Source organism: Theropithecus gelada, chromosome 5 (genome assembly GCF_003255815.1).
Source record: "Theropithecus gelada isolate Dixy chromosome 5, Tgel_1.0, whole genome shotgun sequence".
Classification (NCBI taxonomy): Eukaryota; Metazoa; Chordata; class Mammalia; order Primates; family Cercopithecidae; genus Theropithecus; species Theropithecus gelada.
The window spans coordinates 140,564,052-140,582,697 of NC_037672.1; the positions used below are offsets into that span (position 1 = coordinate 140,564,052).

The following is an 18,646-nucleotide window of genomic DNA, read 5'->3' on the forward strand; positions in this document are numbered from 1 at the left end:
CAGGCTCTCAAGTAAAGAAAACCCCCGAAACTCTTGATCTCGGGCACAGCACAAGCTCCGAACCGACACCGGGCTGAGTCAAGATGGCAAGCCCCGGACTGAACATTCGAACGTCCCTCGGTCCTCCCCGCGCCCGAGCCCCGGCGCCTCCGCCCTAGCCGAGGCCTCTGCGGTCTTCCCGGGCGAGGAGCGGACTGGGGGCCGCCGGACGGCGGAGGACCCTGCTCCTGCTTTCCGAACTACAGATCCCAGGGTGCCTCTCGGACTCGCGCTCCCTCCCTCCCTTGCTCCCTCCCTTCGTCCGTCTCCTCCCCCAGCCCTTGTTGTTTTGGCTGGAAGCGCTCCGGCGGAGTTTCAGAGAAAGTCTGGGCAGAAACCGGAGCCGGGCCTGAACGTGGGAAGGGGAGGAGGAAAGGGAGGAAGAGGGATCCCGGAGGCCGGGAGAGGGAGGGATCGGGATCTGGGGCCGAGCCGCTCAGAACCTGCCGCGCGCCCCGGGGTGGGGGAGGCGGCGGGGGAGGAGCGCGAGAGGACGGGACAGCGGGATCCCTCCCAGGAGCCAAGTCGCCAAGCGCCTCGTTCCTCCGCCGCTCCCCGCCCTCTTCGGCGGCAGCTAGAGCTGACCCACCCTCCAGCTTGACCTGCGACCTCCCTGCGCCCGCCGCTCAGAGACGCCCCGCGCTTCGCCGCCAACCCTGCGGCTCCCTCTGTGACCCGGGACCAGCCCCGCGCCCGCTGCCCGTAGGCGGCTCGCGGCTTCCCCTTTCCTCGGCGTTCCCCGAGTGCCGCGAAGTGACCCACCCTCCCCCAAGGAGAGGGAAGGAGGATCGCTCCGGGCGCACCGAAACCGAGGGCGGGCGGGCGAGCGGGAGTGGGCACCGCGCGGGGCATTGTGTGTGTGTGTATGTGTGCGTGTGTGTGCGTGAACAGCACTGTGTCTGTTTCGGAAAGCGCTCTGGGGAGGTGTTGTCCCTAGGGGGCGGAGCGCCAGGGACCGAGGCTCCGGCTCCGAGTCGGGGCAGAGTCCCGCTGAGTCCGAGCGCTGCTGAGGCAGCTGGCGAGACGGCACGTCTGGAGGCGAGGCGGGAGCACTGAAAGGAGGCCGGCGAGCCCGCTACCCCGGCTCGCGTTCTGTTCAGGTTCGTGGGCCTGCAGAGGAGAGACTCGAACTCGTGGAACCCACGCACCGTGGAGCCTGTCCGCCCAGTCCGTCCGGGGTGCGCGACAAGGAGAGCTAGGTTCTTGCCGCTGCGCGCTCGACAGGCGTCGACTGTGTCGGGAGCGCGCCCGCCGCCCCTCAGCTGCCCGGCCCGGAGCCCTAGACGCGCGCACCATGAGCGGTGGTGAAGTGGTCTGCTCCGGATGGCTCCGCAAGTCCCCCCCGGAGAAAAAGTTGAAGCGTTATGTAAGTACAGCTGTGGGCACCACTCCGCGGGCCTCGGCGTCCACACCCCTTCCCAGTCGGCTCGCCGGCGGCTGCAGCTGGCCGAGCGCGGGGTTGGTTCTTAAACAAATGCCGGTCTTTTTCCCCTTGGCCCCTACCCCTGGCGGTCTCGGGACCTGGGTGCCTTGCACTCCCTCACCCCCAGTCATCCACTTGGCTAGACAACTTTCTTCCTCCAGGTTCTAGACAGCCTGCTTTGTGGACCTGCTCTCCCCATAAAAGGGCCTAGACTTCCAGCTAAACTGCTGCGTGCTTTTCTTCTTCCTTAGGAAGGATGGGGTGCGATGGAGAGAGGAGCCTTCTTCCTGCTTTATCCCTGCATCTGATTATTGTGCTGATGTGTGCTAAAGTTCCCGCACCGGGAAAACCGCCGAGGTTTTAGGGCTCACTAGCCCTTTCTTTTTGATGGGCGCTCCCTCTCCTCCGCCCCTCGAGATGGGTTGCGGGAAGCGGGCTGTGGACCTGAGGAGTTGGTAGTAGAGACAAGCATATCGAATGCGCGCAAAAGGGAAAGAAAGAAAAGTTATTACGCGCCCTGCCGTTTGCTTAGCAGGGTTCACATTTTCGCGGTTTTGAATTGAGGGACTTTGGAGTTTGGCCCGGGAGCCTTGGCGGTTTGCTGCGAGAGGAGGGCGCTGGGGGGAGCCTAGTGGCTGGTGTTTGGGCGCCTTGGATGTGCTGTCAAACTCGGCAGGAGGGGACAGCTGAAGCCAGAAGGGATTTCAGTTGCAGTCCTTTCCCAGGGAACCAGAGTGACTTTAATGGTGTTTGTGTAATTGATACAAGATGCTATGTGTTAAACCGTTTTAGCTGTTACGAAAAATATTCCTTGAAAGTATCAACCTTGCTTTAGTGGAAACCTGTGTCCTCTTCAGAGGTCTGGGATCTTATTCTTCCCATTGGTGGTTTTGTTGCTGCCCCCTGCAAAGGAAAGAAATCACACTTTTGTCCTGACACCTGTACCAAATATTTTTCTAGTAAAATGTGTTTGCAAAAGCAAAATTTATGCCCCCTTAAATATATAAATTTAATGCCTGTACTAATGGAACCCGTTTGTCGTTGAAGAATATCTACACCCAGTATTAGAGCTCAGGTTAATCCTATTAGTCACTGTTTGCTTGTATAGAACAGAGTGAAGTATTTAACTTCACTGACAACTCACCAGTGAATTTCTGATTTATTTTCTGCCAGAATTTATTATAGACAAGTAATTTTATTGAAGGACTCGATGCCACAAATCATAAGAAAGCTCTCCAGAGATGTGTAATACCTCCAAATCCTGTCCATCTATCAGTTTTCCTGAATATCCTAGTAAAAATGCTAACTTTATTCCAAAAATATGAGGGAGGCAGTGTTTTTTTTTCTCCAGCTGTTCTAAAGGGAAAGGGGTGTGTGTGTGTGTGTGTGTGTGTGACAGAGAGAGAGAGAAGGAAGGGAGGAAGGGGTAGGGAGATAAATATATTTGTTTTGAGAAGGCCCAACTTAGGAAAGACAGATTCTTGGAGGAACTAAAGAATAAGACATTTGCTGAACGAGAAAGTGATAATATAGGTTTAATTCATTCTTTCACATGGTTCATTCATGACTAACTCAAAAGACGCGAGGCACTGTATTAGACACCAACCATAAGGTCAGAAAATACAGTCGGAGAAAAGCCCTGCATCTTGGGCTTAGAATTCAATTGAACTATTAACCAGGAAAAAAAATCAGCCAAAAAGATTATGTCTTAACAAGAAAAACAAACAAAAAGGAAAGGATAATTTGATCATTACAACTGTTTTCTGAGGTAGATGTCATCTCTATTTCACAGAAAACAGTCCTGCATTTGAACCCAGATCTGCCTGATTGATTCACTGTAAAAGGTTAATGACTCTCACCTCGTTCATTTCAAATGTGGAGCTTAGACTAGGTTATCTCTAAAGGTCCTTCAGGCTCACACCTGTAATCCCAGCACTTTGGGAGGCCGAGGCCGGTGCATCACCTGAGGTCAGAAGACCAGCCTGGCCAACATGGCGAAACCCTGTCTCTACTAAAAATACAAAAAATAGCCGGGCGTGGTGGTGTACGCCTGTAATCCCAGCTACTGGGGAGACTGAGGCAGGAGAAATGCTTGAATCCGGGAGGTTGAGGTTGCAGTGAGCAGAGTTTGTGCCACTGCACTGCAGCCTAGATGACAGGGAGCAAAAACAGCAACAACAAAATAAAGTTCCTTTCATATTTTAACTTTTCCTGACTCTGAATATTAGTTGAGAATACAAGAATTAGGTGGGCTATGGATCAGGTGCACAGTGCTAAGGAAACGTTAAGACCTGGTCTTTACCTTTAAGTAGCTTTTTGAGTCTTTAGGACCATGAGACAAGCATATGTGAAAAAGCCAACAATGCAAAGTGGTATATGACTGTGTGTCTAAGTTGAGCGGTATGGATATTTTCTGGCTGTTCTGAGGAACAAGTTCAGTGTAGACTGAAACTATGGGAACATTTGAGAGAGACAGTGGGCTGACTACATTGTGTTTTCCACAGGAGGATGAATATGCCTAACAGCTTGGGAGAAACTAGGATTTTCTTTGCCTGGTGTAGCACTGGTGTTTTCTTTACCCATGAATAAAGTAGATGGAGATAGTCTGGGAAGACAGTGGACAGGGTGGCTGTCAGAATAGAGGAAACCAGCATGGAGTATAATGAGTTAAATAAGGCTTGTATTTTAGCTGTCAGGTTGGTGGCCCAGAAGATTTTGACATTCCCAGATTATTGATCTTTTGGCATTGGTGTCCAGGTTAGGTGGTTTTTGCTAAAGTAGCTTTGACCATCAAAGATATGGGCATGTATACATGCATTTCCTATGCTTGTTTTTTTTCATGTAGAATGTTTATTTTTCTGGATAAAGAAAACATTGTTGGCCACCCAGTAGGCAAAATGTTTCTGGATAATGATTTGTAATGAATGGATTCGCTATGAAAAGGTATCTTGAATTCTGGGTACTATAATTATTAAATGAGACTTCAGGGAGTTTGAGCATCATGATTCTGTTTGGAATATTTGGCCCATGGGACTTTGACAATTATCTCACTGTTTACAGCATTTATGGTAGTCCGAACACTGATTAAGATGATCCATAAGGGCTTTTAAGTGACAAAAAAATTGTTTTAGTCTTTTTTAATTAATCTTTTTTTTTTTGAGATGGAGTCTTGCTCTGTCACCCAGGCTGGAGTGCAGTGACACATCTTGGCTCATTGCAACCTCCACCTCCCAGATTCAAACAGTTCTCCTGCCTCAGCCTCCCCAGCAGCTGGGATTACAGGCATGCACCACCACGCCCACCTAATGTTTGTATTTTTAGTAGAGATGGGATTTCGCCATGCTAGCCAGGCTGGTCTCAAACTCCTGACCTCAGGTGATCCTCCCGCCTCAGCCTCCCAAAGTGCTGTGATTACGGGCATGAACCACCACACCTGGCCTTAAATTGTTACAATTTTATCTTTAAAGCCATCTCATATATGGCCCCCAACGTATTCCATTTACAACTCCGTTTTATGTTTACTGTTTCATAGTCAACTCAAGCAGGTTTGGTTTTTCACACACTAGTGTGTTAGTCTGATGTCTAAGCTTTTCTTGAATTTTCTAAAGAGTGACACAAAAGAAAATGAAAGTCAAGAGTAGTCAGCAGATTCCCCAGCTTTTCCTTCTCTTTTTAATTTTTTCTATATTCACAAAAGGGTTCTTTCTTCTTGTATGTGTTTCATTCTCCTGGAAGTTTTTAAAATCTACTTAAAATGTAGGTGAAAATTTTTAATGCTTATTTTCAGGGTTGCTACTGTGGTGTTGCTGTTTTCATCCTGTGTTATATATTAAACAGCTGCTTTTTTACTTTGTTAAGGACCTGATGGAATCATAAACAGATTACTGTCACTAGGGTTACAGAAAACAAGTAAAGTCTTGGTAGTATGCACTCAACAATGGTGCTCAGATTTTTAAAGAATTATTTAAAGAAATAAGGGTGGAATTTTCATCAGAACCTGAAATTTTAGCTGAAACAAGATGCAAGTCTGTAAACAAAGTATTGTTTCAAGACAGCTGGCTACCACAGCTAGCTCTACAGGAGGAGCTTCCTTGCCTGAAGCCTGAACCCTAAGTTTGGGCTCCTCCATAGCCCAGCTGTCAGCATTGGGCAGGTGCACAATCTCAGCAGGAGAACCTGCTTCTGAGGCCAGAGCAAGGTGGCCTGTTAGCTCACAGTCAGCCTGGGAGCAAGGCCCCAGCCAGTTCTTAGGTGGGTAATCTGTACCCAGCGTGGGCTCTCCGTCTGCTCTGCAGCTGTCAATTAACAGGACAACTCTTGTCTGGACTTCGAAAACACACCCCTGGTTCTGGAAATGGGCCTAGAAACAGAAATAGCCTCTCCTACTGGGTGGGCACCTGACATCTGACATGGAGGAGGGGGGCATGGGCAGGCCAAGTGTCAGCATCTCCTTGGTTCAAGGACAACCCAGGACCTGTGCTAAGCATGAAACCCCTGCTCTGTAGTGTCACTACAACAAAGAGGACTGTCATGTCTAGAAGCTCTTCCTATACCTTTCTGGCAATTACCACTAGCAATCAATGGATTCTGATGTTTCTGCTTACAGTGACTGAATAAGCATAATTATTCTGTTGAAAGAAATTTGTTCTTGCCATCCTCATGTTAGTAAACATAATTCAGATTCCCAATGTTTTTACCTTTTAAAGTGTAGCAAGAATGTTTTTTCTGTTAACAGAGATCATCAACTTGCAATTACATTAAGCCTTTACGATCGTTAATGATAGTTCATTTGTTGTGCCCGGGCTTAATGATAAGCGGAAAACTCTCCATGTGAAACTTGCTGAATCTCTAAAGCTGACTGCTACCTTTTGAGATTCAAAATTGCTGTTAGGAAGGTGCATTAATTTGGAGGGTAGAGAATTCTGCTGGCTCTTTAAAATTATTTTTTAAAGAGATCATCTTGGAACAAAAGATGGCAAGAGTTATAGTTGGATAATCTGTTTGACAAGTGACTGGTTATTTCAGTGTATTTTGCCATAATCTGCTTAAAAATGTAAGGAGTTAAACACACAGCATTTTTTGAGAGTAAGTAAAATTCCATATTTTGGACTTAACATAAAAATATGCAGATAAGCTATTGATAATTTGCAGACTGAGAAAGTTTCAGAGGTGATAGATTCTTTTTTTTTTTTTTTGAGACGGAGTTTCGCTCTTGTCCAGGCTGGAGTGCAATGGCATGATCTTGGCTCATGGCATTACTGCAACCTCTGTCTCCCAGATTCAACTGATTCTCCTGCCTCAACCTCCCAAGTAGCTGGGATTACAGGCTCCCACCACCACGCCTGGCTAATTTTGTTTTTTTGTATTTTTAGTAGAGATGGGGTTTCGTCATGTTAGCCAGACTGGTCTTGAACCCCTGACCTCAGGTGATCTGCCCGCCTCGGCCTCCCATAGTGCTGGGATTACAGGCGTGAGCCATCCTGCCGGGCCAGAGGTGATAGATTGAAAACATGTATTAGGTACTCAGCACTCCTAATTTTCTTACAGATACTGACAGCCAGAAGGAGCATTGTAGTAGGTGGGCTACTACTTTACTTTTGAAGAATTTTGTTTTAAAATGTAATTTGATGCAACCACTGATGCTTTTACTGGGGATGTTTTGCTATAGTGGAAGGAAACTCAAACTGAGTGTCAGGACCTGAATTCTACTTGGCTTTGCCACTACTCACCCACAGGAGCATTTGACCATTCTGATCCTCAGTTTCCTTATCTGTAAAATGGGTGAGGGAAGAGCTATAGATCTTCAGCAGAAGCTCTGTTGCAGTTTAGCATTCCTCTTAGACATTTTCTTGGGTGGAAGGGACAAATGGGGAGCTCTTCAATAAGCTACAACATAAATTTTGGGGGGCCATCATCCTTTTGGGGAAATCTTTATTATTTATCTTAAATAGTTTAGTGACTGCTTAAGCAGTATTCTTTGGGGACTCTTGGTTTTTAACTAAAGGCAGACCTGTGTGCAGGGCCTTTGGCTGCTGTGCTCCTGGGCTGGGTGCTGTGTCTTGAGCCCCTGTGCAATGCCTGGCTCAGAGTAGGAGCTCAACAGATGCCTGTTGACTGAATAATAAACAAGTATCGCAGGAGCTTTTGTTATGTGCCATGTGTGGAATGCAAGGAAGGAAAGGCCCACTCCCTGCCCTTAAGGAGTTTCTAATCTGTTTGTGAAGACAAGCTGTCAATCATTTTATAGGAGATATGTTATATGGCCATATATGATTAGTTGCCAAATGAAGTACTATTACTTAAGAGTTTAGAGTGACAACAGGGGATGGAGGGGTGGGAGATGCCAGGGAAGACTCTGCAAATGAATTTTACACTCTGCTCTTGTAAGAGCTGGTGTACTGCCGGCAGCAACAGCAAAATCTTAAGGGAGGGCTGGTTTTAAAGGAAGAACAAACATTTGTGTTGAGGTTTAGATGTCCTCATGAAAAAAAACTGCTTCCCAACACCCCAGTTTCATGTGTGGAGTGTGGCTGTCAGCTGTATCTTCTAGTTTGAGAAGTTTTTGTTTCTGCTAAGATCTATTGTTCCTCATGGGCTCCTGAGCACAAGTGAATTTTCTGCATCAAACTAGAAATGAACAAAACAACTTGTTTGGTCACCTGAACTTATTAAAATTCCAAGGGACATGAGTTGTTTAAGATTTCTTTATGTCTGTTTTAAGCTAAGTAATTCATTCTGGCAAGCAGTTAGTTTACAACAGAGAGGGAGCATGTTCTGGTGGGAGGGAGAATAAAAGAGCCTTTGATTCATTTGCTTCTGAGTTCCAGCAGCAGGGCCAGGGCTGCCTTGGGCTAGCGTCTTATTTCGGACTTTGGAAGCCATCTTAGCCCAGCTGTGTGAGTGCCAGCTTGTGTTGAGGGGGGAGAGAATAACACCAACGGATCACATGAAACCCCCTCTCACTGTGGATGGAGGGGTTTCTCTCATTTCACATTTCTCACATCAACGTGGTGCTTAATTTCCACCAAGTTAGAGCTCCATCTGAATTTGCCATTTGAACTTGGATTGAAGTCACGATCTTTCTGTGACTCCTTTTATCTCAGTCTGCCAACTAATACAGAAGACTTACCAAGTCACAGGTCTCTTTATTCTCCCCTCTTGGGGTATAACACCCATAAAATTAGCATTCTTTCTTTTTTATATTACCCCTGGCAAAAAGTGGCCCATTGTACTGTGGATTTCCATATTTATTAAATAACTAGGCTCTTCCGTTGCCAGTGGGATGGCTAGAGGAGCCTCAGTCAATTGTAGATGACAATTTAGGCCTGTAGAATTGCTGGGGAAAGTCATTTTTAGTAACTGGAAATTTTTGCTCATTCTAGGCTTGTATGTTTGAGCATCTTAAATAATAGAAGAATGCCCTAACTGGAAAAAAGAATCATTTCTTTTTTAAGCAATTCACTTATTCATGGAGCAAAGTTCTCCCTAGTTTAAAAGTTCTCATTGCTGAATAAAGTACACTATAACCTAAGAGCTTTTGACCTTCTCCCAGCCTGTTTTTAAAAAGAATTAAGACTATGCACTGTAATGCATGTTTGGTTGTTATCTCTGTTACATTAGCTCTTGAAGCATTCTGATTACAACTTGTAGCTGCCAAGCCCTGTCCTGCAGTATTATCTGGAACAAAAATTTTCCATGTGGTTGTTTTTAGCAGAGCTACTATATGCAAACTGCACATGGAGGATATAAGTTATAAAGGAATAGAACTTCTAGAAGGAGAAATGTGAGTTAACTTTTTTCTATCATTTAATCGTTCTTTCCTCACCTCTTAGTGTGTGTTTCAGTAATGTTTATCATCTTTCTAAACTGAGTTTTCTTTTATTTTTATATACTCAAAAGAATGCCACATTTACCAAGTGTTTTTCTGATGGTGGTTTTCTTTTCTCCCAGCTTTTTACTTTGAATTCATACTTGGCCTAGGCAGTTCTCTTAAGTTATGTGTTCAAAAAACAATGTCCTAAGAGGAAAAAAACAAATGGCCACATTGTCCCATGAATTAAAAACAATATACCAAGAGTCCAAACATTTCAATGTAAAAAATATTAAGCCTTTCTTTTTTTAGGAAGACAAATATTAAACTTTGCTTTAACTATCCTGTTGATTGTTTTTCCTTTTCCTTTTTTATTTATTTTCTTTTGGTTTGACTCATGTAGCTTAAATTTATTTCGAAAACAGTTTTATACATACTTAAGAATACTGCACGTAGGGGAAAGCATCAAAATTCCGTTTCACATTTCAAGAGAAAAGTGAGAGGAGGCCATCCTCCTGTCAGAAGAGGGGCAAAATGTCAAATAATACCAAGGTTTTATAACTTACTTTTATGTTGCTTGGTTAAGTTATTTATCATTATCGACTAGAGATATTTAGCTATTTAAATGTGAAATAAGCAGGTAAATGCAATTTAAGTTAAGCAAGTTTCATATTTGCTTTTGTGAAATGAAGTCCTGGACATAAGCATGGGAAGAACTCAACACATTTTGTTGTAGTGTTTGTTTTAAATAGGAAATAGAGACAGGGTCTCTCTACATTCCCCAGGCTGGTCTCGAACTCCTGGCCCCAAGTGATCTTCTGCCTCATTGTTGTAGTTTTTATTGTTGTATTTAATGCATTAGCCAGCCAGTTGCTGTAACATTTTATTTGCTAACTTTTTTAAATGAGAGGAAGGTAAAAGCACTCTGTGCCATAGTTCCCTACCCTCTCTTTTCCTATTCATTTCTACTTCTCTGTGATATAAGACTAGATATCACGATCACAAAATATTTGTGTCCCAATCTTTACACACACATTCTTTCACCTTTTCTCTAAAAAAGAGAGTGTTAATTTGTGTCACTCTTACGTAGTAATCAAGAAGAGAAATAATAATGTTCCACCCAGCATGTAGATTGTTTTTCTCTCCTGAAATGCAGCTTTTAGTTACTGCTGTATTGGGAAATGTGGTTAGGCCACTTTCTGACTGGCAGAACTCCTCCCTGAGATGACTACCTGATGAAAGAATTACCTGCCTGTGTGCCTTCCCAGCTCCAGTCCTTAGCACATTCCCATCACTGCTGTGGCCAGAGTTGGAGTTGCCAAGACTAAGGTGCTGGTGGAGGGACGATGACTCCTTGATTATCGAGAGAGAAGTGCTTTAATCTTTGACTTTTGTAAGAGAGATACTAGGTAAAAGCTACCTTCGGCGTTTTGAATTCCAGTGCTGTTGTGTAGAGCTTGATGAGGAACGATTACCTCATTCAGCTAGGGGGGTATTTTTTGAACCCTCTACCCTCTGGCAAAGTTATAATTGACCCCACAGTTATGTAGGAAGGAGTATTTACTTTACATGTTCTTGACAGTTTCAGGTTTACATGTTTGAAGTGTTGAGAAAAGGTAAAAGGAAATATTGAACTCCTAAGAATGTAAAATATTTGGGAAGGTACTTTGTTCCTAGTGATGCTGTTACATAAAACCAAAGCCTTCTGAGTAATCTTTGCTGGGTATGTAGGTCATTTACCTCCAAAGAAAAAGGCACACAATTAAACTGGCGCTATTGAACGGTATTATTTTTCTTTCTATTCCTTTAAGCAGTCAAATAGTTGAGAGACAAATTTATAAATGCTGAATGTTTCAAATGGGAAAAGCAAGCCTAATATATTTTTCTAGTTGATTTTCATAATGACCCACAGTATACAGAGAAAAAGGTGTAAACACAGGAATTTGTGAAAATTACGGCTTCACTTACCATTCTTTGGTGTTTGTAATAGGATATTAATTTCCAGAGGACAGAGATGGCGTTTGTTATCTGTCTCAGATATATAGTGCAGTGCCTTGCACATACTGTTAAACAGCATGATCAAATAATTGTAGAATTTTGAGCCTAAAATTGTAAATTCTCTTGTCCAGTATTTCTTAACCTTTTCTAACCCACTCCTCTCTCATGTATTGTTTGAGTGTCCTTTGGCTTTTAATCCAGTTTTATCTTCTATGATTTGCATTACAAAGACAATAGCTATATTGAAACTTTTTGCTAATTACACTATCTCCTTCTCCACCCAAAAGAACCCAACCCACTCCTTTTACGGGGAATGAAAATAAGCCTAAGGGAGATGAATTTATTAGTCCAAAGTCATACTACTTAACCAATTGTTCTGTCGGGGCCCATCTCTCACCTCCCAGATAAAATCCTTTCTGTCAGAGTGAATGCTCATGTGAACAGGGCACTGTGAAGAATGCAAAAGAAGAGGACCAAGCGAACACTGTTTTCACCTTTGAGAGCTGTGTGCTGCTAGGGGACACAGGTTGCACTTAGTTCTACAAATTACATAATGATCAGTGATGTGTGAGACATTCTGGTAGAAGAATCCAGCAAAGATAGGTTAATTCAGGTACTCTGTGAAGGCTTAATGAAGGTGGCAAGAGCCGTTTCACCAGGACCTTAAAAGATGGATTCAATTTTCAAAGATGAGGCTGGAGTAAGATCTGATTTCTGTTTCTCCTTTTCGCAGCCAGACTCTTGCATTGCTGTTTACATTTGGTTATCCCTTTTTTTCACCTGCTGTTCATTTCATAATGGAATACAGCTGGGTCCTTTTTCCATCACCCTTATTTAAACACCAGTCTCTGATGTTCCTAAGTGCTGGAGTTCTTGAGGGTTCCAGTGCTAGCCCTGGTTGGTCTCCTCCTCTTTTCATCTTTGTTAGTTGGTTCTTCATCTGTTGTGAGATCGTGAACTCCTTTGAAAATGTGAGGCTCTCAGTTACCATAAGAATTCTTACCAACTTAGACACAAACATTATTATAATCTTGGATGTTTTCTGACCTTTAAAACTCATCTATGGCTCTTAACACCTAGTTAAATGTCCTGAATTATATGTTGATAATTTGAGTACTCTTTCTCAGCCCAATTCTCATTCCATAGATCTATGGATCTAACGGTTTAAATCCAAAATGGCTTATATAGCCCACAGCAACTCAGAGTCAGAATGCCCACAGCAGATCTTATCATCCTTTCCCTTAAACCTGGTCTTCTTGGCTGTTCCTCGTACAGTGGCTCAGCCAGGTTTTCTTTTACTTTTCTCTGTCTGTCATTCTCCACACCCAATGACCAAACCCTGTCAGTTTTACCTCCCAAGTATCTCGATTTATTGGCCACTCTTGCCTAAGCGATCTTTGCCTTTCTTCTGGATTGCTGCAATAGCCAGTTGCAGTTGCTGCTGTCTGCCTCCTCTTGGGCCCCTCTTAACTGTCTTGTCAAGGCAGCCAGAATGACTTTTCTGAAATACCAATCTGATAATGCCATTCCATAGCTCAAAGCTGTTCTGCGGCGTTCTTTTGCTCTTCGGAGTGCCTCTGCCTCTTCCTTTGGCTTGCATGGCCCTTTATGTGGCAGCAGCACATCCATCAGTAGTGTTTGTTGCTCCCTTCTCCACTCAGTCTCTCCCCGTCAGCTATACTGAACTTTCATGGTCCAGATCAGCTCTGAGATCTCTCTCTCTCCGGGCCTTTGCACCTGCTCTCCTCTCCTCCAGGAGTCCTTGACCCTCTTTTCCGTCTCACAACCAGGCTAACTTTGGGAGCCTTTTCTGACCTCCACCACCACTGCCACATGTACACACAGACATATTGTGCTGGGAGCATCTGTTTTGTCCTCTCTGTTATTCTTATAGCATAGCACTTGCCACACTTGATATTTGCTTGTTTACTTGCTTATTTCCCCTCCCATGGTGGGGCCATGTTGTGACTTTTGTGAGCCCCAGGTACATAGGTCCCTTCATAGGTCCTCCCTTCCTAGGTTAAAAAAATTAAAAATTGTATTTTGCAGCTATGTCAGTATAAAGATGAATATATTCTAACCTGGAGTAGTTATTTTTCGTTTTTTATTTTGATTTTTAAAAGAAAATATTAAGACACTTTTTGTGTGCTCCTAAAAGTATCATGGGCCCCAAGCACTGTGCCTTCTGTCTGATGGATATGTTGGCCCTGTTAAATGAACAGAAATACTTTTAAGATAAAGTTGACAGCATATGTCAACTGATTGATTGGGACTAAGAAAAGGGAGGAGTTACTCAGTTATTTTGTCATGTGGCACTGTTATCATGGCTTAGATAGCTCACTAAAACACTCTTAACACTTTGTATTTTAGGCTGGGCACGGTGGCTCACCCCTGTAATCCCCGCACTTTGGGAGGTGGGGTGGCTGTATCATCTGAGGTCGGGAGATAAGAGACCAGCCTGGCCAACATGGTGAAACCCCGTCTCTACTATTAATACAGAAATTAGTCAGGTGTGGTGGTGCATGCCTGTAATTCTAGCTACTCGGGAAGCTGAGGCAGGAGAATCGCTTCAACCCGGGAGGCGGACGTTGCGGTGAGCCGAGATCGTGCCATTGCACCCCAGCCAGGGCAACAAGAGTGAAACCCTGTCTCAAAAAAAAAAAGGCTTTGTATTTTAGTCCCTGGTAATGGAAAAATATATGTATATTTTAAATATATATTATAAAATATATTTTAAAATATGTATTTAGGAGCAAAATTTGATTATGTAAAAAATGTGTTCTATGAGCTGTTTAATATGCACAATTTCTTCACGATGTTTCTGTGTACCACAGTTTTTAGTAGACGTGGGTAGGTAATTTTGACCCCTCCACGGGACATTTTGAAACAGGAAAGGTTCCCTTGTCCCCCTTGCAGAGCATGCAATGGGGATGTGCTCACTTCTTCAGGGCCCCACTGCTCAAACCTCTAGGGGAGCATACAGACGAGCAGGCTGAGGGGCTCCCACCCCACCGCAGTGTCTAGGGGTGAAAGTTTACAACTGAAGCCCCAGTGGGCGTGTGTTATGGGGTGCTCTTTTAGTTTGCCCTCTATAGACAACTTGTGTTAACCAGCTCAGTTAAACCCCCTTCCTTATCACAAGGACAGAGGGATTTCTGTATCCCAGGGTTTCTTGCCTTGGTGTACCAGAAGAATTGGATCACACGTGGAGCTGGAGAATGAGTGCAAGGTTTTATTGAGCAGAAATAGCTCTCAGCAGATGGGGGAGCCAGAAGGGAGATGGTTTTCCCCTGGAGTGGGGCCACTCAGCCGCCTGACTCTTCTCCAGCTTCTCCGGCCATACTCTGAGTTGTTCGGCCAGTCCACGGTCAGCTTGCCTGCAGGTGCTCTTCCACGGTGTGCTCGCTCCACGACCAGCCGCTTGTGTCTTCTCCCGCGAACGTCTTCGTCAGGACCTCCAGCCGCTTGTTCCTAGGGACTCTGGAGGGGGAGGTTTTTATAGACACAGATGGGGGCGTGGCCGGCCAGGGTGGTCTTGGGAAAGGCGACCTTTGGGCGCCAAGGCTGGAGTGCCAGGCCTCACTTAGGATCGTGGGGGTGGATCCCTAATCAGGGACCACGCCTTCCTCCCTTCGAGATCATTTAAAGGGACCACGCTCTTCCCTTCCCAGCACTTCCATATCAATTTAACAATTTCTGGAGACATTTTGGTTGCTACAGCTAGGAGGAGGAATGCTTCTGGTATCTAGTGGGAAGAAGCAGGGATGCTACTAAACAGGCTGTGTTGCACATATTTATCTGGCTGAAAATATCAGTGTGCTGAAGTTGAGAAATCCTCATGTAGAGGGGTTCATAAAGCTTGGTTCTTTTAGTATTATGCAATTTTTAAGCAGCACAGCATATTGCTTTCATCTCACGGAAGAGAGATGGAAGTTACTCTCAGTTTTGGTTCTTGCTTTCCTATTCCACTCTTTGTAAGTGTTTACTTCTATTGGATTTTCTTTCTTGTCTCTTTATTAAGAGACATCATTAAATATTCATTTAGTATATTCCTATGTTTCCAGTTGGATTGTGTCATAGCACCGGAAGCAAGCATTTATTTTTCTGACTAAAATAATGTTTGAGAAAAACAGTCATTGAGATGGCTGAGCCTTTGATCACTAGAGGGTTTAGGTGATAGGCAAATTCTCTCTCCAAGGATCTGTTGTCATTTAAATCATTACCAAAATACTCATTTTTTTCCTTTACTCTCCTAGCTTAGAGTACAGCCAATTGTTGTCTAGTAGGGGGATGCTGAGTCATTTTTTCATGCATTTTCTTACCTCTTGGCTGCAATATCACCATTCATTGTTCACAAGCCACCCAGCTTGTTTACTTTTTATAAATTACATGTAATCAAGTCCTCTTTCAGGTCTGGCTACTGTAATTGGCAGCAGCCACAGAGCAGGGCTGACAAGTCTGCATTTATGCTGATGTCTCATATTCAGCCCACTCTCCAAGCTTTCTTTCCTCTTCCATGTGTATTTTAGAAGGAAGGCAAATAGAAGGAATGCAAAGAGAGAACTGTTAAGGTGTTCTCTCTTTTCAGATGATCCTAAGATACTTATAGCTTGGCAGAGTCCTTGTGTCATTTGGTTGGGAAAAAACAAGGGTCTAGAGCAGTCAGTGGTCCTTAAACTTCAGTGTGCATAACAATCACTGGGTAACTTCTAAAGTGAAGATTCTTGGGCTCTTCCCTCCTTCTAATATTTTTATTAAGTCCAGAAAACAGCAGTTTCTAACTTGAACCCCTGCTGATTCTAATGTAGATGGTCCTTAGATTACTCTTGGAGAAATCCTGAGTTGGGCATAGAGGGAAAAAGAGACAAGAAAGAAAATCCAATAGAAGTAATACTTATAAAGAGTGGAATAGGAAAACAAGAACCAAAACTGAAAGAGTAACTTTAATCTCTCTTCAGTGAGATGAAGGGAGTGAGTATGCTGTGCTGCTTAAAAAGATAAGTGTTTAGTTTCTTCTGGCAGTGAACGAGATCAAACTGTCCTCCAAAGAGGACATATTTAGAGGATGACAAAAGTGAAAAGGAATTTTTAGAAAGGTTAGAATATGAGAAAGTACCTAACTGTCGCCGAGAAACTCAAAAGACATGATTAAATCAAAGAAAGTATTTTGTAGGTGTCTGTTTAAAGAAGAATGTGCATTCCTGAATCAAGAGTTTATGAATGGCTTAAAGATGAAGAGGAGAGATGAAAGAGGATTAGCTGTTCACCAGAAGTTCTGGTTATTCTAGTTATTGGATCTGAAACCATATTATTAAAGTATAGTCCGGATTTCCTGGAATAGTTCACATTTCTAATATTCTTTCCCATTATTTTTGTATTACATGTCTGATTTGCCCTAATTTTTGGTTAGTTGAGATGTGGTTGATGTGTAAAAGAACACCAAAAGTGGGTCTACTTGACTGAGGAAGCTCTCTTGCTTTCCAGCTCTGTGTTTGTGTATGTGCGTGTTAAATGTATATTTTCTAATCTATCTCTTTTAACCTAAACTTTGATTTTAAAGCCCACGTTAGAGAAAGAGCAAGAGAGACAGACTGACTCCACTTTAGAAAATTGGTCAAGAAGTGGACCAGGTGGGAATGGTTACTTTATCCTAGCAGAGGAATAAAGTACTTGACTTCCAGCTACCTATTGAATGTACTCTGCTTCTAGACAGCTATTCCTTTTTTTTTTTTTTTTGGACATATTATTTCCATAGAGGAACTTTATAGTTCGATTCAGTAACCTTGGAGAGAGGTCCTGACCAAAAAACAAAAAAAGAAAAGAATTTTGGAAGATAATTATAAAGTGATGAGTATCGCCAGCATTTGTTAAATCATTCTTTCTTTATTCTAATTATCTCTGTATTAAAGTGTTCACTTTTCCATATACATGCTCTAGAAACCCAGATTGTACTTTAGAACTTTCGCCGCTATAGTGTATTAACTAGCTTGCTAATCCTTTTTACCATCTTTGATGTTCTCTCCCTGCCATCTGCTCACAAGATTTTATAGAATCTTCATACCTGCATTGTAAGTGTTGAGGATCATTATTGTTATTGTATGAAGTGTCTACCACACCCTCTCATTGCACTAAGAGTCCAAGTAAGTGTAGTTAGTAGATCACTTTGCTCTGAAGTGAATAGAAGGGTTGTTGCTGTATGCTGGTGGAGACCCAAAACCAGCTTCTTCCATTTACTCTGGCAATCAAGAAAGGCTAGACTCCTGTGTCTTCTACCCTGCACTTTGAAGACTGGGCTCAGGACTTGCTGTCTTCATTTCAGGTGACCTTATTTTCTTGCTTTCTTTTGTTTTTAAAATCATATACTTGGTATATCTTGGTGTATCTCCTTTTTATGAGCCTCTTAGTATTCCTAACTTTTCAGATTTTTTTTCTCCCTTGTGATTTATTCTAACTCATATACTGTTTAACATAGTGATGGGTGTTTCCAATGAATTTTTATATTTTCTGAAAACAAGTGTAAATGCTCTTAGAAGCATAACATTAAATAGCTATCAAAATGCAACATTAGGAAATCACATAAATTTTCAGTGGAAGTATTTTAACTTACAGTTTTCCATTTTGAGTTTAACATATAGAGAAAAAAAGAGTTATAAAATATTACGTAAGCAGATTTATTGCCCTTTGCCTAAGTTACTAAAGGGAAGTGTTTCTTTTAAAAAAACTTGGTGTAGAAGATTTATCATTAAACTATAATATATATATTTGACTTTGTAATATTTTTATGTTTACTTATATTTGAATAGAAAATGTGCATAGATTTACTTAAAATGTATAGTATATTGGTATTCATTATTTAAGTTACAATTTTTAATACCCAGAGATTTCCAAATCTTTAATATCTACCTATTTATGCCAGTGATTCTTAAATAACTAAAAGATACTCTTATAGTAGCTTTTATGCACACTAAATTTTTTAGCAAATGTGCTTTGCTCCAAGTTGGAGAATTAGTTATATGTTGAGAAGCCCATGCTTTTACTAAGTGAAATTGAAACATAGATATTGAAATATTTTTCATCCTTCAACTAAGTTCTAGCCTTGAAAACATCTGTTTGTTTTCAAACAGGATCTGTTGTTTTTCTAATCCGTATACTTCCAAAGCAGAATAGATTTTCTTCGAGATTTTTATTGAAATACCTCAAGGAGAAGAACATGACTTAAAAGAGGATAAAGGCTAATTTTTCTTAATGAAAGGAGAAAAACATTTTTTACTGTTTCTATTCTTAATTTAGGCCTAGGAAATACCCTGAGTCCAAGGCCAGCTGGTTTCAGCATGCAGAGATGAGACTAGAACATGCTTCCTGATGCCCAGGCCAGA

General features: G+C 42.7%; 1 protein-coding gene and 1 pseudogene across 2 annotated transcripts in view; one reads left to right on the top strand and one right to left on the bottom strand.

Moving 5' to 3' along the window:
• Window positions 1-555: 555 nt before the first annotated feature.
• On the bottom strand, window positions 556-1,335 carry LOC112625010 (annotated as a pseudogene).
• GAB1 (GRB2 associated binding protein 1) overlaps window positions 975-18,646 on the top strand; it is a 128,875-nt gene continuing 111,203 nt past the window's right edge. For both annotated transcript variants that reach the window (XM_025386179.1, XM_025386180.1), the window contains exon 1: window positions 975-1,405. In XM_025386179.1, the coding sequence (XP_025241964.1) occupies window positions 1,334-1,405 (72 nt within the window). In that variant the 5' untranslated portion in view covers window positions 975-1,333. The remainder of the gene's footprint in view (window positions 1,406-18,646) is intronic.